The sequence below is a fragment of the Halichoerus grypus genome, chromosome 10 (genome assembly GCF_964656455.1).
Source record: "Halichoerus grypus chromosome 10, mHalGry1.hap1.1, whole genome shotgun sequence".
Lineage (NCBI taxonomy): Eukaryota > Metazoa > Chordata > Mammalia > Carnivora > Phocidae > Halichoerus > Halichoerus grypus.
The window spans coordinates 36,304,927-36,329,239 of NC_135721.1; the positions used below are offsets into that span (position 1 = coordinate 36,304,927).

At 39.6% G+C, this 24,313-nt stretch overlaps 1 protein-coding gene across 8 annotated transcripts in view; it reads right to left on the bottom strand.

Annotated features, from left to right (window-relative positions):
- Positions 1 to 1,439: 1,439 nt before the first annotated feature.
- ZC3H8 (zinc finger CCCH-type containing 8) overlaps positions 1,440 to 24,313 on the bottom strand; it is a 39,601-nt gene continuing 16,727 nt past the window's right edge. Inside the window, exons 6-9 of one of the 8 annotated variants that reach the window (XM_078056296.1) lie at positions 23,977 to 24,090; positions 22,268 to 22,375; positions 20,676 to 20,725; positions 1,440 to 1,572 (exon numbers count right to left, since the gene is read on the bottom strand). In XM_078056296.1, the coding sequence (XP_077912422.1) occupies positions 20,696 to 20,725; positions 22,268 to 22,375; positions 23,977 to 24,090 (252 nt within the window). In that variant the 3' untranslated portion in view covers positions 1,440 to 1,572; positions 20,676 to 20,695. The other 7 variants (XM_078056294.1, XM_078056301.1, XM_078056297.1 and 4 more) reach the window with 7 other exon arrangements.

Genomic DNA, 24,313 nt, shown 5'->3' on the forward strand with positions numbered 1-24,313 from the left:
TGAGATCTTTCCTATTCTCCCACCTCTGGGGCCACGGTAGGCCTGCACTTCTGTCCCCCGTGGTTAGGGGTGGGACCAGTCCTGGCTAAGAGGTGGTGCACGTCTCTTCAGGGCCAAGGACTGGGCTGTACCAATGGAACCCCCAAGTCCTCCAGCATGGCGGCTGGCCCCACTCAGGTGGAGGCTGCCCTTTCAGCTCAGGTGCTTGAGTGATGCAGTGAACTGCTGACCCCCAACATGAACAGCATGCGCGTCATATTGTCCTTGTAGTTTTAAGCCGTGGAGATTTTAGGATTGTTTGTTACCCCAGCATAACTAGCCTGACTGGTTCAGCACAGAAAGGGGAAAAAAATAAATGAGAAAGAATCCCTCCATCGCTGATGATGAGATTATGCTTTAGTGGGAGGAATGGAATAAATTCAACTCCTTCTACCTGCTTTACAACAAACAAATAGATGGGCACATGACTGATACCTTAAATTGCAAAACTGGGCTAGAATGGTAGGTCTCAAAGGTTGAGGTGGGCTTCCCAGCACCATGGAAGAGTATTAGGGGGTCAGAAAAGCCAAACCCCAGCTCTACCCCAACCTCTTGCTTTGGAGCAGAGCAGGCTTTGCGTTGTTGGTTGAATTGTGTCCTCCTGAAAAGATATGTTCAATCCTAACACCTGGTACCTGTGCATGTGACCTTGCTTGTAAACAGGGTTTTCACAGATGCAAGCAGTTAAATGAAAATGATGGTGGGCCTTAAGCCAATGATTAGTATCCTTATAAGAAGAGAAAACAGAGCCATAGACACAAATACGGGGAGAGAAGACAGAGGCAGAGGTTCGATTTACACAGTCACAGCTAAGAAATGCCAAGGAGGAGCGCCTGGGTGGCTTAGTCGGTTAAGTGGCTGCCTTCAGCTCAGGTCATGGTCCTGGGGTCCTGGAGTCGGGCTCCCTGCTGGGCAAGGAAGTCTGCCTCTCCCTCTCTATCTGCCTCTATCTCTCCCCCTACTCATGCTCTCTCTCGCTCTCTCTCAAATAAAATAAATAAAATGCCAAGGATTGCCAGTTACCACCAGAAGCTAGGAAGAGGCAAGGCAAGGTCATGCCTTAGAGCCTTCAGAGGGAGTGTGGCCCTGCCCACACCTTGATTTCAGACTTGTAGCTTCCAGAACTGTGAGAGAATACATTTCTGTTGTTTTAAGGCCCCCAGTTTGTGGTGCTCTGTTACAGCATCCCTAGGGAACAAATATACCTTGGATCCCAGTCTGCCCTCCAGAACAGCTGCTGAGGGTCAACCATCTCACCTGCTGGGGGAGGGGTTATCCCAACCCCGGGGAATCCCGGGCAACGTGGACAGCCACTACCCGCCAAGCATATACTTCTCTTCAGAAGACGTCCACATCCTGGCCCAGCCCCCCGTGTCTTTGTCAGTGATCTTGGCTCGCTGCAGAGTGACAAAGATGATCACTTTATTAGTGCAGCTTCTGCTGAAGTCCCAGAAGAAGGCCATTTGCAAGGAGTACAAAGTCACATTGGGGACATTACGGAGGCTGATTTTCCAACATTGTGTCCTTTTTTTTCTGAAAGAGAAATTGGCTCCTGTTATAACTAGTAATGATATAATTCTACTTCTTTCCGCAGTACCAGCCGAAACAAAGGGCTCAATCAGCATATTTCATAAAGACAGTCATTGACTCCAGGGATAAGGAAGGAATTTGGACTCTTAATCCTAACCCTGGATTAGCCTAGAGGACTGGAAACAAAATCAAAGCCATTCTCCCCTCGGGGTCTGCCCCTCCCCGCTCTCCAGCAGGATTCCCACAGCAGAAGGGGTGCGGCTCTTACTCAACCAGCACAGCTGTGGGAGCCCCCTCCCTCTGTGGCTTGCCCGTGAACGAGCACTCCTGCGAGAGTCTCTGCTTTCATTAACCTCAAGTGACATTAGAGAGCAAGGGGGGGACTTGATTACAGTCAACTTGTGCCCTGAGACCCAGAACGCACAGCCTGCATTTCCTTTTCCTCTTTTTTTTTTTTAAGATTTTATTTATTCAGAGAGAGAGAGAGCGAGCAGAGGAAGAGGGAGAGAGAGAATCTCAAGCAGACTCCCCGCTGAGTGCAGACCAAATGTGGGGCTCAATCCCAGGACCCTGAGATCAGGACCTGAGCCGAAATCAAGAGTCGGCTGCTTAACCGACTGAGCCACCCAGGCGCCCCCCTTTTCCTCTTATACAAACAGAAGATACGATTTATAATCTAGATCAAACGTGAGGCAAAACACACACGGATGGGAATTCCACAGAAACTCCTCCGAGGCCAGGCTGGGCCCTCCCGGAACCCATCTCCCGGGCAGTGTCCCCGGGCACCACTGCACACAGCTGGCGGGGGACGCGGTGGCCAGGAGGCCCTGCCTAGCATTCCCCTTTCATAGCTTCTGCCACACTGTCCCCTTGATAGAGTGAAGGAGTGCTCTGCTAGCAGCCAGGCCGTGCTGCAGAACCAGGGAACGAAAACAGAAACCACGACTTGACCAAACGCGGCGCTCTAGGCCTCACACACCCCATAAAGTGCGTCCCTGCAGGGCCTGCATGTCGCAGAGCGTCCCGTGTAAACCCCTAACGCTTGCTCACTCACAGACGAGACTGCCGACTCTGCCAGCAGGTCTCTAGTTGACGAAATCTGACCCATCCCTGCCAAGACCATCCCGTGACTCACTCTAGTCTCAAGAACTCGAATTACCTTTCCCGAACTCCCTCCTGTTGAGATGGCCCCCGGCCCCTGAAACGCAACCTCTCCCTCGCTACAGCAAATAATAAACCTGTCGTTGTTGACTCTAAGTGGGTCCCGGGGGGTCTCTGACTGATGGGCATCAACTCCCAACTCGAGCAACCAGTGGTCTCTACCGTGGTCTCTGGATCCACCAGCATGTGGAGCTCAACTCTGAGTGTGTACTAGGTAGTTGGGGACAAGTCCTGAGTCTGGACATGAGAAGGCAGGCTGGGTGGCTCAGGAGGAACTGCAAAGCCTCGAAGGCCCCTCACATGTGCACGTGAATGTCACATACAGATCTTCCTTGAATTATGATGGGGTCATGTCCCTAAAGCCCATTATAAGTTGGAAATATCGTGAGTTGAAAATGCACCTAATACACCTAACCTACAGAACGTTCACAGCTTGGCCCAGCCTCCCTTATACGTACCCAGGACAGTTCAGCCCCTGCTCGCATGCTCTCTCTAAAAAAGAAATTTTGGTAATGATTTAATGAAGACTGAGAGAGGGTCTTCTACGTGCCTGATGCTTGCAGGGAATACAGCCTTGAACAAGACAGAGACATCGAATGCCCTTGTGTTGCTTCCAGAGTATCAGGGAGGACCATTTAAGACAAGGAGTGCATGGACTGCCGAGCCCAGCAGAGGGTCGGGGATGAAGGGCGCCATGCCTGGCGTTCACTAAAGCTGTCCCCTGACAACAGAGATGTGGGCCGGGCCTCAGAGGAAAGCTGGCCAAGAGGAGAATGACACATGCAGGCACGACTGAGGTCCTAAACCCCTATTTTCCAATCCTGCGATTGGACCTGGGGGCTGAAAAAGGAGCCCTGCTGTTCTGAGGTGGGCCCAGGAGGCCTGTGTCACAATCCTTTATGCAGCTCCCACACCATGCGTGGTACAGCTACGGTATTCCCGCTGAGATTTAACAAAACAAAGGCCATGGGCACCGGGAGCGTCTCCCCTTTGGTTACAGGGCACCCTCTTCTCTGTCTTGCCTTGTGGACCCCAGATGGGTGGGGAGGCCCTGCTTATCCCATTTAAAAAGTCAGGGTGATTCTTTTCTCTTTTTTTTCCCCCTGGTACTGATTTAGCTGGAGGCGCATCCCAAAGAACACAGCCCGGCAGCTTGGCAGGCTGAGTGGCAGGGGCCAAGGGAGGCTGGGCAGGTTTCTGTTTCCTGAGGGGCCGCGCACATCATCTCCCCAGCTTGGGGAGAACATAGAACCCTTCACAGCTGCACAAGGACAGTCTTTCAGCCTCTGAGACAATCAGGAATTCACGGGGACCAGGTTTTCCCTCTTCATGGACTGAAATGACTGTTTAATGTGCATTTGGCTGAAATAAGGAGCATTTCTGTGATTCCGGGTTCACCTAACAGAGTTCAGCTACGCGAGGAAGTTTAAATTGGCTTGCAATCCGCGGGCATACAGAAAGCTGAAAAGAGCTGGTGTGTCAGCAGATATGGGGCTGAATCACAAATTTGTTCAGGAAGTCCAAGATTAAAGTCTAGTTTATATTATTATGTAACAAATATACCTGCCAAGCAACACATGCAGGCAAATAAATTTGAAGTATTTTTGCATAGGACACAGCTGGGATATAAAATTTGTATTTATCTAAGACTTATGTGAATTGATAAATAAGACCACTTCTGTGGAACTCCAAAAAAGGTAGTTAAAAATTTGGAACAGGAATGAAGGTCCTAAATACTCAGGAACAAGGAGCATCCTGCCAGAAAGAGGAGTCCCTGGATGGCAAGGCAGGAAAGGGGGAATTCTGAAATAAAAGGACTAGAAGCTGGCACTCATTCAGTCTTCATACCAGTCACAAGTAAGTATCTCTAACGTGCAGATAGGAGGGGGGAAAAGAAGGTATTATGATGTCAAACAATACTCAAAAGTGAACCAGGGTTTCTACTTCCGGAATGGCAGACTAAGGATCTCTGAAAATCCACCACTCCATAAAAGGCATGCGAGAAATGGCAAAAACAGTCAAAACCAATTTTTTCAGAATTCTGGAAATTAAAGGCTTACAAGAGAGAGAATTTACTCAAGAAAAACAGCTGAATCTTGGTAAAATGCCTTGTGGCAATGACTTGCCCTGATCTCATTCTGCTCTCCCCAGCCCCACAACTACAGTAACTGTGAAAACCAGAACCCTAACCCTAGTGGTCCCCAGAGTGGGTAGGACAGATTTGGAGCTCCCCAGAAGCCCCATCCCCCCCAGATTTTCACTTTCTGATCTGTGTTCTCAGGGCCCGTCTTCATCTAAGCAGACTCAATAGCAATAAGCATAGCCAGCGCCTACATCTTGAATTATAAATACTATACTATTCTCGATTAGAAGGAATCTGAGCTCCTTAGAGAAATGGCTGATTTGAGGGCTGCGGTGGGAATATACAAAATGAGCCCGAACACCTGTTCCAAATTCATTCACGTGGTTGGCAGATTTCAGTAACTTGTGGTTTTAAGACTGAGTTCTCACTTTTCTGCATCATTCAAGGGTTGTTCTCGGCTCTAGACACATAGCCCTCTCACAACATGGCAGCCTATTTCTTCAAGGCCAGTAGGAGAAACTCCGTTCTAATCTTTGGCTTTAGGAAGGACCCAGTTGCTTTTAAGGGTTCATCTGATTATAGCTTAGGCCCACCTGGGAACATCTCCCTTTTGATTAAACTCCAAACCAACTGATTTAAGACCTTAGTTGTATCAGAAGTAAAACCACTTCATCTCTGACACATAATGTAAGATAATCATGGGAGTGAAATCCATCACACAGTAATGCCCACAGAGGGAAGTGGTTAAACAGGTTGTGTACACCAGGAGCAAAGAATCTTGGGAGCCATCTTAGAATTCTGCCTACCACAAGGAGGGCAGGGGAAGATGGGAGACAAGGAACCACTCTTTTTCATATAAAAAAAACACCTTTTTATGTTTTCATAATTTATTAATCCAAAATAAATTTCATAAGTTTATTTCACAGTAAACTTTTGACTATATACATACATAAGTTCAATTTAAAAATTACATTCAATCAAATCTAAATGTCACTAACTTATCAGTAAGATCCATCATTTTTTATGCACCAATAAGAAAAAATAACCTGCTGAGTAAAATGTGATATTCCATCACCTGTAAAATACATTCCAATTGCAGAGATGTTAACTATGAAAATAAACACATATCCCAGTATGACACATAGCAACTAAAAATACGTCTTTTTTTCTTACTTTATTTTTAAATAACGTGAAGAGTGTTGCAAACTTCACAGGAATCCATACCACTTTGAGGCGAGTTGGGCATCTTATCCCTCCAGACCCAACATATAAATTTTCTCCTCTCCTTTAAATATAGCTCTTCCTTCCCAGTCTCTGCTCCGTGCTGGGGGGAACACTATCTTCGGTGAAGAAGGTGGTCAGGGGAAAAACATGAGCTTTGGACAGATGAATGGCGGTGTGATTCTTGGCTCACATTTATTAGCTTGCGTTTGGCTGCAGGTAACAGGGAACTCAAATCAAAAGGGCTTAAGGAGTAAAGAAAATATGTTACTCATGTGGTAGAACAGGAAATGTGAAGGTTAATATCTCCTAAGGCTGAGGGATTCCATGACTCAGTCGTTCTCAGGAACCCAGCTTCTTCCCAGCTTCCTTCTCTGTCACCGGCGGCTGGTTAGCTAGCTCCCCTTGGGTCGTAAGACAGCTGTAGCTGTTCTGGTGTCATATCAGACACGGCAATGTCTAACCTCCTTGTGTGTCTCAAGAGATGTTAACTTTCCCAGAAGTATACCGAGGACGTGGGTTCATATTTCGAGCTGGTTCTAAACCAGCTACTGCCAAACGATGGCACTTCCATTAGTTGTTGAGACCAGATGTTTTCAACCTCGGCTATGCTTTAGAATGACCTGGGAGCTACCAAAAATCTAAGGTCCACACCCCAGGCCTCCCTGGACCCTGCCCCCTGCCAAAAGAAAATCAGAATTTCTGAGTAGGCCCCAGGCATCACTGTTTTGTTTTGTTTTGTTTTTAAGTTTCCCTATAAAAAGACTCCAATGGGAACTTTAGATCTTTGTTGTTACAACCCTAAGGGTTCAATTGAAGACAGAGCCCACCACCTACAAAGCACAATGATATAATGGAGGAGGAAACGACACCTAAGCAAAACTGAAATTCTGTTAGCAAAGGGAGAAAACATATGTGATGGTATGCAACTAAGCATATAAGCTGTGGAGACTCAAGTCAGATAATGCCTTCTTATAAACATGGTTTCCCTGTCTGTAAATAGTAGTAACAACTACTATTGCTATAATAATCCCTATTACAGGATTGTAACAGGTACTGAAAAGGATTTCATATGTATGAGCCTAGCATTCAGCAGGTGCTTAACCTGAGATATTCTGATCTCCCTAAACCCCAAATGTGGCGTTCGTGCTTCTAATTGGCAATATGAGCCCCATATTCCTTAGGCCAGATCACCAAATCATAGTATTTTGACCTCAACATGCAACAGCTCAGAAGAAATCTTTGAAAGCAACCCTCCAATGGTTATGCTTAGCAAAACCAGTCAATGAACTGAGACACTTGTGCTGGAAGTCAGGAAGCCTATTAAGACAAGGGACAAGTCATTTAAATCTCTGGGTCTGAATTCCTTAAGTTCTACAACTAGATCAAGTTGAAACACCAAAAGACTTCTATTATCTTACCAACTGAAAAAAATTGAGTTTCACTGTCTTGTGGCTTTTAGTAACTGACCACAAAAAAAGTTATATGAAACCTGTCACATAGAATCTTAGAAACGAAAACCGTGTTCATTCCACTTATGAAGTAGACCCACATAAAAACTGTTTACATGAATTATTAGGAGAGGTGAGGTTTTACATCCCACCTCCTTTGTGATAATGAGAGGTTAAATAGATAACCAGTTCATCATTTTTGTTTCGGCTCTAAAAAAGATCAGAGATAAATTTAATATAGTCAAGATAACCATTCTGGCCAAATGATGCAGAAATCCATGTACAGACTTTCCTACCACAATGGTCTTAGATTTCTTCTGGTCCAGATTTTATTTTGACTGATCCTGGTTTTAGTATTCATGTACCTGCCTGGAGCTGCGTCAGGGGGTCAGTGACATCTCCCTTGCAGGAGGAAACCAAGAGAAGCAGTGAGGAGCACGAGGCAACAAGGGCTAAACATGGTACGGCTGAGGTGGCCATACTGCGGGGCACTGAAGACCCAGCGGACAAACGGATCTTGATTCGGGTACTACGCGGGGTGGGGTAGGGCTGAAGCAGGACATGGGGAAGTGGGCTCTAATTGAGGAAAAGAGAGTGGACTGGAGAGCAGAGAGTGGAAAATAGAGGCAGGAGAGTGTGCTGGAGGGTGCAATAGTAACCCAGATAATAAGACACCCACAGCCTAATGGCTGCCTTAGGTATGAAGGGCACTGCGGGGAGAACAGGTCTCTTCTCAACTTGATTTAATAGAAGAGATTTCACTGACACAAATATGTCTGCCTCTTCAAAATAAGAGTTGTAAAGTAAGAGTTTTTTTTTAACTTCTCTGACTTCTCAGTCCCTCAAACCTCTGCTTGGTCTTTTTTTTTTTTTTTTTTTTAAGATTTTATTTATTTATTTGACAGAGAGAGAGAGAGAGAGCGAGATGCGGGGCTCGATCCCAGCACCCTGGGATCATGACCTGAGCCGAAGGCAGACGCTTAACGAATGAGCCTCCCAGGCGCCCCTCTGCTTGGTCACTAAGTTTAAAAGTGAGATGGGTAGTGCCCCTTGGAATATAAAATTGTTTTTTTCTTATACATGAACTTTACAGGTAAATATTTAGACCTCATCAGTATTGAACGGTACATGAGGTAACATTATAAGGAAACAAATTGTTAAACTGTCATAGAAGATCAAATATAAGTATTTTCAAGGTTCATGGAAATAAAAAAAATAGAAAGTAAATGTTCCTATTTATTCCCTTTTCTAGGCCATTGATCCCATTATCTATCTCAAAGAGGAATATGGCTTAAATAAGAAAGTTAAACAGTATTAAATAAAATAGCACAGTGCCCACGGATGGTAAGTGTGCACGAGTGCTCGCTTATTGCTGACCAATGTTAGCTTACACACAGGTCTGCCAGAAAACTGACCTTCTCTAATTGTGAGCTATGGCAGGTTCTGGAAATCCTTTGAATTGTATGTGATGTTTAAAAGATACAAAGTATAAATTCTACAGGTTATATAATCACTCCTTTGTGCAATTTCATTAAATTATTGAAGACTTTTGTAATGGATTCTCTGAAGTATCAACTCAGCCTCTCTCCTCTGTGACTTCCTCTGGCAGCTTCTAGTGTATTGTCTTGCCCTCCTCCCTAGCCACTGCCAGGGAGTGAGCCAATCAACCTGGCAGACAGCAGTGGTGCATGAAGAGATGACTTACTCTTAGCTCATAGACTCCTGATGCTAAGGGCACAGGAACTATTGTCTTGTCTGATAAACCTTTGCTTGAAGTACACACAATTCCCTTTCTTGCTTTAGCAGGATTAGGTTACAAGCAAAGTAACTGACTCATAGTTTCAAACAGAACTTTGCTAAGAATTTGCTACTTTTGGTATACTCTGTATACAGCAAGTCAGTGATACTATTACTCTTCTCGGCAATAAAATGATGATGACAGTTTCAGTCTCACAGTATTGTTCTAATAATAATCAGTACCACTATGTAACAGTGTGTATTTAGAATCTCATGATTTGTGCTTGGAGAATTTTGCCTTTGACTATTGTGTTAAAGATAGCATCACACTTTTAAAATTTACATTTTACACAAGTGTACAATCTCACTGCAGCTTATGAACCAATGAGAAAGATAACCATTCTCATGTCTTAACAACAAAAAAGTTAAGAACGCCAAGTGTAGGAATGGCATAGCAAGAGACTGTTCCATTTTATTTACAATAGTAAGAAACTGGAAAAAACTGAGAAGTGGTTTAAAAAAAAATCACAAAACCATAATTTAAGACATAAAACAAAATTGTGAGCAACCATTAAAAATATGTTGCAAATGTATTTAATGATATGAAAAGATCTAACCATATAGTCATCATCTACCTATTATCCCAACGTATTCTTAGAGAAACCTAACAGTTTTCTCTCTTCGATCTCCTACACCTCTTCATCCATTCTCACTCAGCCTAACCTTGCTTCCTATTTTATTGACAAAACTCAATCAGAAAAGACTTCTGCAATTTACTAGCACAACACTGACCTACCAGCCAGCATCTCTGCCATAGATGTTCCTCTCTTGTTCCACTGGCTGGAACATCTTGGTGCAGACTAATTCCCTCACTTGTACACTAGATTCTGTCCCCTCCGCACCATCCATTAAAGAAGATGCACAACATCATAATGACACAAGAGGGCGCTTTAAATGAGAACTCTTGTAAACCACTCCAAATCAACAGTCTTGAACAGGCGTAGGCATAAGCATTCTTCATCTATACAAAACTACAGGAAAAAAAACAACAAAAACACATCAGCCAGTACAAATTACCAACTTAGCCACCCCTACTCCCTCCCCCCCCCAAGAAAACCATGCAGCAGCAGAAAACTGTAACACAAAAATCCAAACTGAATTAAATATCCCTGTTTAGGAATATGAAAAAACAACCTCAACTGAAATTCAAAAACTAAGACAAAAACTGAACAAAAAAATGCAAGTAATGAAACGAGTTGACTGAAATCAGAAATGATACAAAAAGGAGGATCATGTCAAAAATGTAGACTATATTACAAGGCAGAACAGATTTTAATGGAAACTTAATAAGGTTTATTGGATAAAAGTGGAAAAAGAACAAAAAGAATAAAAATGAGATGAAGAGGGGAGCCTGGTGGCTCAGTAGTTAAGCGTCTGCCTTCGGCTCAGGTCATGGTCCCAGGGTCCTGGGATTGAGCCCCACATCGGGCTCTCTGCTCGGCGGGAAGCCTGTTTCTCCCTCTCCCACTCTCCCTGCTTGTATTCCCTCTCTTGCTGTGTCTCTGTCAAATAAATAAAATCTTTAAAAAATAAAAATAAAAATGAGATGAAGAAAGCAAAATTTATAAAAGAGCAAAAAAAGAAAATGCATCATAGAGGGAAAACACACAAATGTAACATAATTTACACAGTAACTATAATACAAAATGTAAGAAACTAACCCAAATGTTCAGTCATTTCAATAAATGTGAATGGGCTTAATTCACTTATCAAAAGAAGCAAAGGATTTTATGTTTGGCTCACAGAACAAAACCCAACTATATACTCCATACAAGAAAGGCTAAAACTTATTCAAAAAGCTAAAAAATGAAGTGGTGGGCAAATAAATACTAAAACAAATGCAACCAAATTTCCAGTTGCAATATAAAATCTGAAACAAGAAGGAACTTCTTTTACTGTTATATTAAAACCCAGTAATCTATATTATAGGTTGAATGGATGTTTAACCCATGCATAATTTTGTAACACCATGCATTATTTATTTGGAAATATTAGCTTACTAATTTATGCATACCTTTCAAATGTTTCATTATACATTATTTAAAACACCACATTTAAAATATCACTAGTCCTTAATATCACCAACCAATCTGACCAAAAAGTGTAAGAAAACTTTCAAGTTCACAGAGACAGATCAAATGTTCCAAAATTATAATTTTTGCTCAAAAGCCAGAATTTTATCATTGGTAACAAATATTTTCAGTATTTTCCTTGAAGTAATGGGGTCATTTCATTCATTTTTGAAAAAGTGCCTGCCAAACATCCACATCTGAAAAAAAGTTTGCCCCTCAGTTGTTCTTTTGAGTATTCATGAAAAAATACAGCTAATTTAGCTTGCAATTAAGATAAAAGCACACAGGCGCCTGGGTGGCTCAGTCGGTTAAGCGTCTGCCTTCGGCTCAGGTCATGATCCCAGGGTTCTGGGATTGAGCTCCACATCGGGCTCCCTGCTCGGCAGGGAGCCTGCTTCTCCCTCTCCCTCTGCCTGCCTCTCTGCCTACTTGTTCTCTCTCTGTCAAATAAATAAAATGTTTTAAAAAAAAAAAAGATAAAAGCACACAAATGTTTTTCCTTGAGAATACCATTGAGTACGTAGAAATACTTTATACATCTTCCCATTTTGCTATACATAATACTGACAAGACATATATCAAGAATAAAGGTTTAACAACATTAATAATTTTTACTGTTTCATCAAGGACATTCTTAAATGACACTAGCACTGGATACAGATGCTTTCAGAGGGGAATTCTATTCAACTTTCAGAAACTAGGCAGTCCCACTGGACATAAACTCTTCTAGTGGAAATGCCTCCATTGTTTCCCCATTAAGTATGATGCTCATTTTTTTATTAAAGTATAATATATTTTATCATGTTAAGAAAACATTCATCTAGGGGCGCCTGGGTGGCTCAGTCGTTAGGCATCTGCCTTCGGCTCAGGTCATGATCCCAGAGTCCTGGGATCGAGCCCCACATCGGGATCCCTGCTCTGCAGGGAGCCTGCTTCTCCTCTCCCACTCCCCCTGCTTGTGTTCCCTCTCTCGCTGTGTCTCTCTCTGTCAAATAAATAAATAAAATCTTTAAAAAAAAGAAAACATTCATCTATATATCTATAATCTATATGTAGAATCTATGATCTATAGTAGGAAACCTTAAAGCTTCCACAAAAATACTGTTAGAACTAATAAATGAAGGGCGCCTGGGTGGCTCAGTTGGTTGGGCAACTGCCTTAGGCTCAGGTCATGATCCCAGAGTCCCAGGATCAAGTCCCGCATCGGGCTCCCTGCTCAGTGGGGAGTCTGCTTCTCCCTCTGACCCTCCCCCCTCTTATGCTCTCTCTCTCTCTCTAATAAATAAATAAAATCTTAAAAAAAAGAATAAATGAATTCAACAAACCAGTAGGATATAAAGTCAACACACAAGAATCAGTTGCATTTCTATATACTAATAATAAACAATCTGAAAAGGAAGTCAAGAAGATAATTCCATTTACTATACCTCAAAAAGAAAAAAATTCTTAGGAATCAACTTAACCAAGATGGTGAAAGACTTGTACAATGAAAACTACAAAACATTTCTGAAAGAAGATAAAGACATAAATAAATGGAAAAATATCCCATGTTCATGAATTGGAAAGACTTGATATAGTTGTCAATAGTGATCTACAACTTCAATGCATTCACTATCAAAATCACAATGACATTTTTTGCAGAAACAGAAATCTATCCTAAAATTCATATGGAATCTCAATAGGCCCCAAAGAGCCAAAATAATCTTGAAAAGAACAAAGCTGAGGCTCACGCTTCTAAATTTCACAACTGACTATAAAGCTACAGTAATCAAACAGTATGGTATTGGCATAAAGACAAACATATAAGACCAATGGAATAGAATACAGAGCCCAGAAATAAACCTTCCCATACACAATCAAATAATTTTTGACAAGGGTGCCAAAGCCATTCAATGGGGAAACAACAGGCTGGCAAAACTGGATATCCAAGTGTAAAAGAATGAAGTTGGAACTTTCCCAAACACCGCATACAAAAATCAACTCAAAATGAATTAAAGACTTAAACTAAGAGACAGAACTATAAAACTTTTAGAAAAAAAGACAGGATACAAGTTTGACAACATTGGATTCAGCAGTGATTTCTTGAATATGAGACCAAAGGCCCAGGCAGGACAAGAAAAAGAAAGACAAACTGGATTTCATGAAAATTTTAAAATCTTGTACATCAAAGGATGCTATCAAGAGTGAAAAGGCAACCTACAGAATGGGAGAAAATATTTGCAAGGCATATACATCCTAAGTGATTAAAATCCAGAATATACAGAGAACTCCCTAAAACAACAACAAAAACCCTATTCAGAATTGTGCAAAGGACTTGAATAGTCTTTGAATTTCTCCAAAGATGATATACAAATGGCCAATAAGCACATGAAAAGATGCACAACATCACTAATTAGGAAAATGCAAATTACAGCTACAATGAGATGCCTACTATCTCATACCCATTAGGATGGCTACTATCAAATAAAAAAAGAAAAAGAAAGTAACAAGTGTTGGTGAGAATGTGGAGAAATTGGAATCCTGTGTATTTCTGGTGGGAATGTAAAATGGTACAGCTACTATGGAAACAGTATGGTGGTTCCTCAAAAAATTAAGAACAAAATTATCACATGGCCCAACAATTCCACATCCGGTATAAACCCAAAATTGAAAGGAGATTTTCAAAGATTTTATCTATCTATCTATCTATCTATCTATCTATCTAAGAGAGAGAGAGCACAAGCAGGGGGAGCTGCAGGCAGAGGGAGAAGCAGGATTCCCTGCTGAGCAGGGAGCCTGATGTAGGACTCAATCCCAGGACCCTGAGATCATGACCTGAACTGAAGGCAGACGCCCAACCGACTGAGCCACCCAGATGTCCTGAAAGGAGATTTTCAAAAAGATATTTGTACATTATGTTCATAACAGCATTATTCACAATAGTTAAAACATGGAAGCAACCCAAGTAACCATCAATAGATGAATGGTTCAGCAAAATGTGGTAGATACATATAATGGAATATTACTCAGTTTGAAAAAGGATGGACATTCTGACACATGCTGCATTAATGAACCTTGAGGACATTATGTTAAGTGAAATAAGCCAGTCACAAAAAGACAAATACTCGAGGATTCCACTTACATGAGGTACCTGGAGTCATCAAAATCACAGAGACATAAAGGAGAATGGTGGCTGCCAAGGGCTTGGGGGAGGGAGGGACTGGGTAGTTACTGTTTAATGAGTTCAGAGTTTCAGTTTTGCAAGATAAAAAAGTTCTGAAGATTGGATGCAAAACAGTGTGAATATACTTAATGTAACTGAACTGTAAGCTTAAAATGAGTGCATTATATGTAATGTATACTTCAATATAGTTGATTTTCTAAATCTTGTACTATTAAGGCCTTAGTCAACAACACAAGAAAAATAAAAATAAATAAGAACTGCACAAGGAATAAAAATCATTATATGCAGATGATATGTCTACAGAAAAATCGAGAAAAACTTACTCAGATGATCAAATTTAACAGAGAAATTGGCAAAGTTGCTAATTCAATTCAGAAAAATCAACTTTAAAAATATGAGTGAGGAGGCGCCTGGGTGGCTCAGTCGTTAAGCGTCTGCCTTCGGCTCAGGTCATGGTCCCAGGGTCCTGGGATGGAGCCCCGCATCAGGCTCCCTGCTCAGCGGGGAGCCTGCTTCTCCCTCTGCCACTCCCTCTGCTTGTGTTCCCTCTCTCGGTCTCTCTCTGTCAAATAAATAAAATCTTTAAAAAAAATAAAATAAAAATAAATAAAAATATGAGTGAGAATAACATCCAAAACTATAAAATATTTAAGAAAAAAAAAATAACAAAAATGTGTAGGCCCACTGGGAAAAATGATAACTTTAACAAAAAGACATTCAAAAGGCTATAGACAACATATTCATGGACTGAAGAACTCACTCTCAAAAAGCTGTCAATTGTTTCCAAACTGATGCATACAGCTAAAGACATTCCAATAAAAAAAACCCCAAAGCATTTGTTTTTGTTTTGCTTTGCTGGGGAAGAGGGATTTGGCAAACTGACTCTAAAATCTACATAGGAGCAAACGAAACAGAAAGCAAGCAGAAGGAAGGAAGTAAATAAAAACTGAGTGGAAATCAATTAAAAAAAACAAAACAATCAATGAACCTAAGTTGGTTCTTTGAAAGATCAACAAAACAGACATTTAGTTACACTGACCAAGAAAAAAAGGTACTCAAAAGTACCAAAATGAGGAACAAAAAAGGGGACATCAGTATGATACAGAACTCAAAACTACTGACACAGAAATCTCTTCTTGATACAAAAATCTTCTTGATATAGAAATCAAAAGGATTATAAAACAGTACTATGGACAAATTCATGCCAACAAAGTAGACAACTTAGATGAAACGGCAAAATTAATAGGAAGATACAAATTACCAAAACTGATTCAAGAAAGAAAACCTGAATAAACCTATAAAAGGAAAGAAATTGAATCAGTATGTAAAATCTTCTGTTAAAGAAAAGCTCAGGCTCAGGTGTCTTCACTGGTGAATTCTACCACACATTTAAAGAAGAAATAATATCAATCCTTCAAAAACTCTTCCAGAAAATAAAGGAAGAAGAAACACCTCTCAATTCACTCGAGGAAGCCGGTATTACCCTGATACCAAAGCTAGAAAAAGACATCATAAAAGAAAACTATACATGAATAGAATAAAACTCCTTCATAAAATATTAGCAAACCAAATCCAAAAATATTCAAAACAGGTTATACACCATGACCAAGTGGGACTTGTCTCAAGAATGCAAGACTGGTTTAACATATGACTATGTCATAATATTGTAGTATATCATATTAATAGAATAAAGGGAAAAAATGATATGAGAATCTCAGTAGATACAGAAAACACATTTGACAAAACCCAACACCCATCCACGATAAAAGTTCTTGAAAAAATAAGAATAGAAGGGAACTTCCTCAAACCAGTGAAGAGTATCTTGAAAAATCTACAGCTGAATCATACACAAAGGTGAAGGACTGAATGCTTTTTGCCTAGCATCAGGAAAAAGTCAATGATGTCTGTTGTCCCTTCTATTTAACATTGCATAGGAGGTTTGAGCCAGTGAAATCACTCAAGAAAAAGAAATAAAAGGCATCCAGATTAGAAAGGAGAAGTAAAACTGTCTTTATTTTTCAGAAAATATGTAGAAATTCCTAAGGAACACACACACACCTATAGAGCTAATAAATGAGTTCAGAAAAGTCTCAGAAAACAAGATCAAAATGCAAAAATTAGTTCTCTTTCTCTACACTATGAATGTATGATCCAAAAATGAAGTATAAAAAACATTCCTTTCATCAACAGCATCAAAGAGGAAAAAAACGTGTAAATAAATTTAACAAAACAAGTGTAAACAACACACTGTACACTGAAAACTACAAAACTGAAATTAAAGATCTAAATAAATTGAGATACATTCCATATTCAAAGAACGTGGCAATTCTCCACAGATCAATGCAAACTCTGTCAAAATCCCAGCATAGGTTTTTTGCAGAAATTTACAAGCTGATCCTAAAATTTATATGGAAAAACAAAAGACACCAAATAGCTAAAACAATCTTCGAAAAGGTGAATAAAACTGACAGCTTATATTTCCTTATTTTAAAAAAACTTAGTATAAAGCTATAGTAATCACAAGACACTATCACAAGATAGTGTGATAGCACGTAAAGATAAAACATATAGAGCAACAAACATATAGAGCATAACATATAACATACAAAGATAAACATATAAAGCAACAGAACACAACTGAAAGTCCAGAAAGAAATTCTTACATTTATAGACAACTGATTTCTGACAAAGGTGCCAAGGCAACTCAGTGGAGAAAGGGTAATCTTTTTTTAAAATGGAGCTGGGGCAACTGGCTATCTATATGCAAAAAGAAAAATTTAGATACTTAGCTCTACTTTTCTAAGAATTAACTCAAAAAGGAATCACAGACATAATATAAGAGCTAAAACTATACAAATTTTTAGCAGAAAACATAAAAGCAAATCTTGTGATCTTGTGTTAGACACAGAATTACAACATCAAAAGCATGATCCATAAAAAAAATTATAAACTTATTGCATCAAAATTAAAGTATTCATGCTTCAATAGATACTATTTTAAAAAGGCAAGCACAAATTAGGACAAAAAGACAAAGCCATATATTGAGACAAAATATTTCTAAATCACATATGTGATAATGGACTTTTATCCAACAAAGAACCCTTACAACTCAATGGTAAGATGATGATCCAATTATAGAATGGGTAAAGATCTGAACTGACCAATGGCACATGAAAAGATGCTTAACACCATTAATCATTAGAAAAAATGCAAATTACAACCATAGTAGATACAACTGTGACAGTAACAAGTGTGGGTGAAGATGTGGAGAAACTAAAATCTTCTTACTTTGCTGTCTAGAATGCAAAATGATGCAGTCGCTTTGGAAAACAATGTCACAGTTCTTAAAAAGTTAAACATATATTTACCATAGTACCCAAAAATCCCTAACCATACAATAATGGGGCAATTATTAAAAAAATTAGTGATCTGGGCGCCTGGGTGGCTCAGTTGGTTAAGCGACTGCCTTCGGCTCAGGTCATGATCCTGGAGTCCTGGGATCGAGTCCCGCATCGGGCTCCCTGCTCAGCAGGGAGTCTGCTTCTCCCTCTCACCCTCCTCCCTCTCGTGCTCTCTGTCTCTCATTCTCTCTCTCAAATAAATAAATAAAATCTTTAAAAAAAAAAAAAAAAAATTAGTGATCTATAAGGCATGGATGAATCTCAAAAATATTATACTATATGAAGAGCCAGACAAAAGACCACATACTGAAATTTATATGAAATGCCCAGAAAAGGCAAATCTAGAGACAGAAAGGAGACTGGAGATGGGACTGGGGAGTGAATGAAAATGGGTACAAAGGATCTTTTTTGTGGGTGTCAAAAACATTCTAAAATTGAATATGGTGATGTCATGCAAGTTTGTAAATTTACCAAAAAGTATTAAGTTTTACACTTTGTAAATTTACCAAAAAGTATTAAGGGAAAACTGTATCAAAGTAAAAGGGTGCAAAATAGGGGCACCTGGGTGGCTCAGTCAGTTAAGCGTCTGCCTTCAGCTCAGGTCATGATCTCGGGGTCCTGGGATCAAGCCCCGTGTTGGACTCCTCGCTGAGTGGGGAGTCTGCTTGTCCCCCTCCCCCCCAACTTGTGCTCTCTCTCTCTCTCAAATAAAGAAATAAAATCTTACTAAAAAAATTTTTTTAAAAAGGGCCCAAAATAGCCAAGGCATTTGTGTAGAACAGCATTAAACTATCAAACTATATAAAATCCAGTAAAGTTCCAGTAATTGAGACAGAGTATTAGAGAAAGAGAGAAATGAAGCAGAAAAGATACCCCAGAAATCAATCTTTGTTTGAAGGAAACATATATAGTAGAGGGGGCAGGCATTACAGACCAGTGGGGAAAGGGCAGTCTTTTCAGTTGAATGGTGCAGGGAGGCTGCTTCTCTGTATAAGGAAAGAGGAAAAATTAGGTCCCTACCACATACAATTCAAAAAGAAGCCAATTAGTCTTAATTCTTTTCTCCCTATAGCCACAACCACCCTCTTTTTCATGTAATTCAGCAGCTCCTCCCATGTGGAAAGTCTAAGTAGAGTGTACTTCCGTACTTCTTGACTTCGGGCTTGGCTGTGTAACTTACTTAGGCCAATGGGTTGTGAGCAAATGTGATGCAAACAGCCTTGAGCTTCTGTCAATGCCATGAGAGGAACACATCCCAGCTAGCCCACTGGTCCCAGGAGAAGACTGCGACCAACGTGGAGCAGAACCATCCTAGTCAACCTGCTTCATGAAGCAGAGCCAACCCAGCCAAAGCCAGCCTAGACAGGCCCGGACTACTGCCAGCCAATCTGCAGATGCATGGAAAAAGAAATGTTTATTTTTATATGCTAGTGAGAGGCTTTTGGTTGTTAACACCATTATGGTGTTAACTGATATATTTTCCAAAGGAGTAAAAAATAAATGTAAAAAGCAAAACTCCAGAACTTAAGAAGATTGCCAAAAGAAGTAATTCTGCTCATTGAGGCACTTCAGAAAAACGGAAGACAGCCCACAAAATGGGAGAAGACCTGCCACACATACCTCATAAAGGATTATATCAGGGATATATAAAATCAATTTATAAAGAATAATCAGCCCAAAGAAACATAGGCAAAAAACACTAACAGGGATTTCACCAAAAATGAAACTCAAAGCTAGTAAGCGTAAGAAAAGATGCTGAATTTCATGAAAAAAAGCTACGTGACATCACTTTTATGCCCAATAAACTGAAAGTCTTGACAATACAAAGTATCGGCAAGCATAGAGCAACAAGAGCTCTTTTACACAGTTGGTGGGAGTATAAACTATTCTAACTACTTTAGAAAAGATTGGTATTATCTTAAATTTTAAGATGATACAATTCTACTCCTTGGTTTATATCCAGAATAACTCACACACATTTACATCAAAAGACATACATAATTATTTATAATACTTTATATTCAAAAAATTGAAAATAACCTAAATGTTCATCAGTAGTAGAATGACTAAATAAATTTTGACATATTTATAGAATGAAATGCTATATAGAAGTATAAATTAATGAATAAGAGCTATGTGCATCTACATGTATGAATCTTAGAAGCCTAATGTTGAGGGGCACCTGGGTGGCTCAGTCGGCTCAATGTCTTACTCTTGATTTCACCTCAGGTCATGATCTCAGGGTCACGAGATCAAGCCCTGCATCGGGCTCCACACTGGGCATGGACCCTGCTTGGATTCTCTCCCTCTCCCTCTGCCTCTCTCCCCTGCTCGCTTGCTCACACTCTCTCTCTCCCCCTCCCCCAAAAGAAGTATAATGTTGAGTGAAAATAGCAAGTCACCAATAAGTACACAGAATATTTATTGTTTAAATTAAATCCAAACTGTTTAAATAAAATCCAAACACAAGCAAAACTAAATACACTATTTAGTGCATCTTACACATTTGGTAAATCTACAAAGAAACAAAAGAGAATAAAAATACAAAAGATAGTGACAAACCAAGAGAGGGAAGCAGGTCCAAGGAGACGGACATATATATCTATGTATATGTATCAAATATTTTTTAATTTTTTAGCGGGGGAAGATAAAGAAAAAGATTTCTATTTTAGAAAATGGAAAAGTCCTATATTTCCAAGCCAATTTCTAGAGATGTTTCAGAGAAAAAAAAAGAAATGTGCTAAGTGCTAATTTTACCTTTTTTATGCCTTTTATTTTCATGATGACTTCTTTTCAGTATCCAAAACCTAATATGAAAAAAAAAAAATCACACAATCATTTTTATGCATCAATGTCTAATTCAGGTACATCATAATGCTCTTGTCTAGTGAGTTCAATACTATTTATCCTAGTAATCATCTAATATTTACTCTAAGGCCTGAAAGATGACTTTTACATCTATCTTTTTTCCATATATATTTCATACTAATAACAAAATAATTGGTATGACTTTAATTCCAGGGTAAGCCTTCAATTTTATAACCTAAAAATATCCAGAAATAAGCACCTTTGATTTTCTAATATTTGCATACGCTCAACAGAACTTTCTGCCACAAGATGATATGGCTTGGTTCCAGGAAAATCTTTTATTTTCACTTATATTTCAATTTAATTTTGAAGACACTGGGGCGCCTGGGTGGCTCAGTCGTTGAGCGTCTGCCTTCGGCTCAGGTCATGATCTCAGGGTCCTGGGATCGAGCCCCGCATCAGGCTCCCTGCTCTGCGGGGGGCCTGCTTCTCCCTCTCCCACTCCCCCTGCTTGTGTTCCCTCTCTCGCTGTGTCTCTCTCTGTCAAATAAATAAAATCTTTAAAAAAAAAAAAAGTTAAAAAAAATTTGAAGACACTAATTCCAACTAACATATAGGGAATGAAAGAATATAAATGATTATTATTTTTCAATTATCTTTCCTCATTGAAAGAATATTTGAAGAAAACTTTTTTTTAAGATTTTATTTATTTGAGAGCGAGCGAGCGAGCATGAGGGGAAGTGAGCAGAGGGAGAGGGAGAAGCAGGCTCCCCGCTGAGCAGGGGCTTGATGCGGGGCTCGATTCCAGGACTCTGGGATCATGACAAGCCAAAGGCAGATGCCTAACTGACTGAGCCACCCAAGCACCCCGTGAAGAAAAGTTTTGAGTATGTTTTGATGTAACTCTAAAAATATTTGCCATCCAAAGATTCTTAGCTTTCCTTCTAAGAGTGTAACAGGAGTACTAGTTCTCCTATTTACTGTTTTCCTTTGGTTAGCTTGGCTACTAAGGTTGCTAACACACTGAAGGTTTGAAGAACATTCCAATTTATACCTATTGCTTGGGACATCTGGGTGGCTCAGTCGGTTAAGCGTCTGCCTTCGGCTCAGGTCATGATCTCAGGGTCCTGGGATCGAGCCCTGCATCGGGCTCCTTGTTCAGCAAGGAGTCTGTTTGTCCCTCTCCCTCTGCCCCTCCCTGCTCTCCCCCCCCCCACACCCCCTGCTTCATGCTCTCTCTCACTTTCCCTCTCTCCTCTCAAATAAATAAATAAAATCTTTTAAAAAAAAATGTTTATACCTATTGCTTGTATAAGTATAAACTGGAATGTTCTCACCAGCAATAAGTATAAATTTTCCTTTAAGCTACAAAAAATATATACAAATGAATAATAATTTTCTAAATGGAATTAAATTCTAAGACTGTCAGTCCTAATATATCCCATATTGTAACCTTAAAAAACAGTGTGTTTTCAAAATTCTTACCCTTAGTTCAAATATATTCTTTAAAAAAGAAAAACAAAAATTAAAATTGTACTTACTTTGGCCAACAATTCTTGTGTTTCAGGAGTCAGTGGAGAATGTGAAAACTTGCAATATTCACCCTGATAACATTTTGTTCCTGTATGGTAAAACTTGCAAGGATATTCATGTAATCCAAATGTTAAGGAAGAGAACAACTTTAATCCAATAATTTGTTATTAATTTACTGACTTTATTTTCCCTATATAAAGGCCTTTCCTAATAGCAGAAACACTAAATTCTCTATTTAAAATATGAGACAATAGATTATTAATTGAATTACATGAAACATCTAATTTTAGAATAATTATATAAATCAAGTTTAATGGCTATCATAGGATACTTTCCCTTCATATCCATTTTTATAATAAACTACAGGCATATTTCACTGATACAAGAAAAGGATGTGTATTTTAAATACATTAAGAAATGTGATTATTTTTAAAGCATTCTTTTGGGGTGGGGGAATTAAAGTCAATAACAATGATAGGTCTTACAAATCTGAATCCTTCAGATATAAGGCCGTTTAAAATAGGATCAATTTAAATAACTTCAATATTATTTTCTAGGAAAAAACTCTCAAGTTAGAATTTCAGATTCCTTCTTTTGAATCACTGAAGGAAAACAACTTTTATGGTGCCCAAAGGTGCTATTACCCTAAAATGTTTATGTTCCATGTTTTTACAACATGTCTGTACCATATGCACTGAAGAGTTAGGGTTATTTTCCAAATTAAGGGACAATTAACCTCTATTCAGTACAGAATATACAGAAAATAAGTACTCTCAAATTACGCAATTCCTGCTTTTTTTTTTTTTTTTAACAAAGTAGCTTATATGAAGGCACCTAGCAGGCTCAATCAGTAGAGCATGCAATTTTTGATCTCGGAATTGTAAGTTTGAGTCCCACACTGGGTGTAGAGATTACTTAAAAATAAAATCATTTAGGGGCGCCTGGGTGGCTCAGTCGTTAAGCATCTGCCTTCGCCTCAGGTCATGATCCCAGGGTCCTGGGATCCAGCCCTGCATCCAGCTCCCTGCTCGGCAGGAAGCCTGCTTCTCCCTCTCCCACTCCCCCTGCTTGTGTTCCTGCTCTCACTATCTCTCTCTCTCTCAAATAAATAAAATCTTTTAAAAATAAAAAAATTAAAATTAAAAAAAATCATTAAAAAAACAAAAACAACAAAGTAGCTTATATGACTATAGATACAATTAGTTATTGTCACAGCAGAAATTCTGACAGTCTTTCTGGGGGCTGAATAGGTCCCTCTCGTGAACCGGCTGCTATACTACCCAGGTGAAGGATCTTCATTTGAGTGAATTATTAAAGAATCCATCTTTTCTTTCATGGGGAAAAAAAAAATCTATACAGGGGCGCCTGGGTGGCTCAGTCGTTAAGCGTCTGCCTTCAGCTCAGGTCATGATCCCAGGGTCCTGGGATCGAGCCCTGCATCGGGCTCCCTGCTTGGCGGGAAGCCTGCTTCTCCCTCTCCCACTCCCCCTGCCTGTGTTCCCTCTCTTGCTGTGTCTCTGTCAAATAAATAAATAAAATCTTTAAAAAAAAAAAAAAAAAAATCTATACAATTTAACCACTTTGATACGGAGTTGGGCGTGGATAACATAACAATAACCATAGCTAAAACACGGGTTTCATTCAAAATTATACATATTTAAAATGTTCAAGTAAATATTTAGAAAAAGTAAAGTTATTATACGTTGTGATAAAGGATATTATGCAAATACAGACAGTTTTCACCTCTGGTACAATATCCTTGTACATAAAATTTACACATTTCCTTTTTCTTCTCTATCTCTGCATCATGATCAAATTTACACTGGTCTCCCTGGGCCAAAAGGAACAAGGAAAAGCCATTATTTCTCAAAGTTAAGTCATTCAATTCTTACTAAACTTAAGATATGCAAATGATTCCAGAAAGTCTTAGAAACACTAAAGTATAAACTTTTTTTTTTTACTATAATCTAATTCTTAAAGTTATCTTATAACCACACCACACATATCTGCTTAAAATCTTGTTAAGTCCTAAACATTTTTAACACAAAGCATTT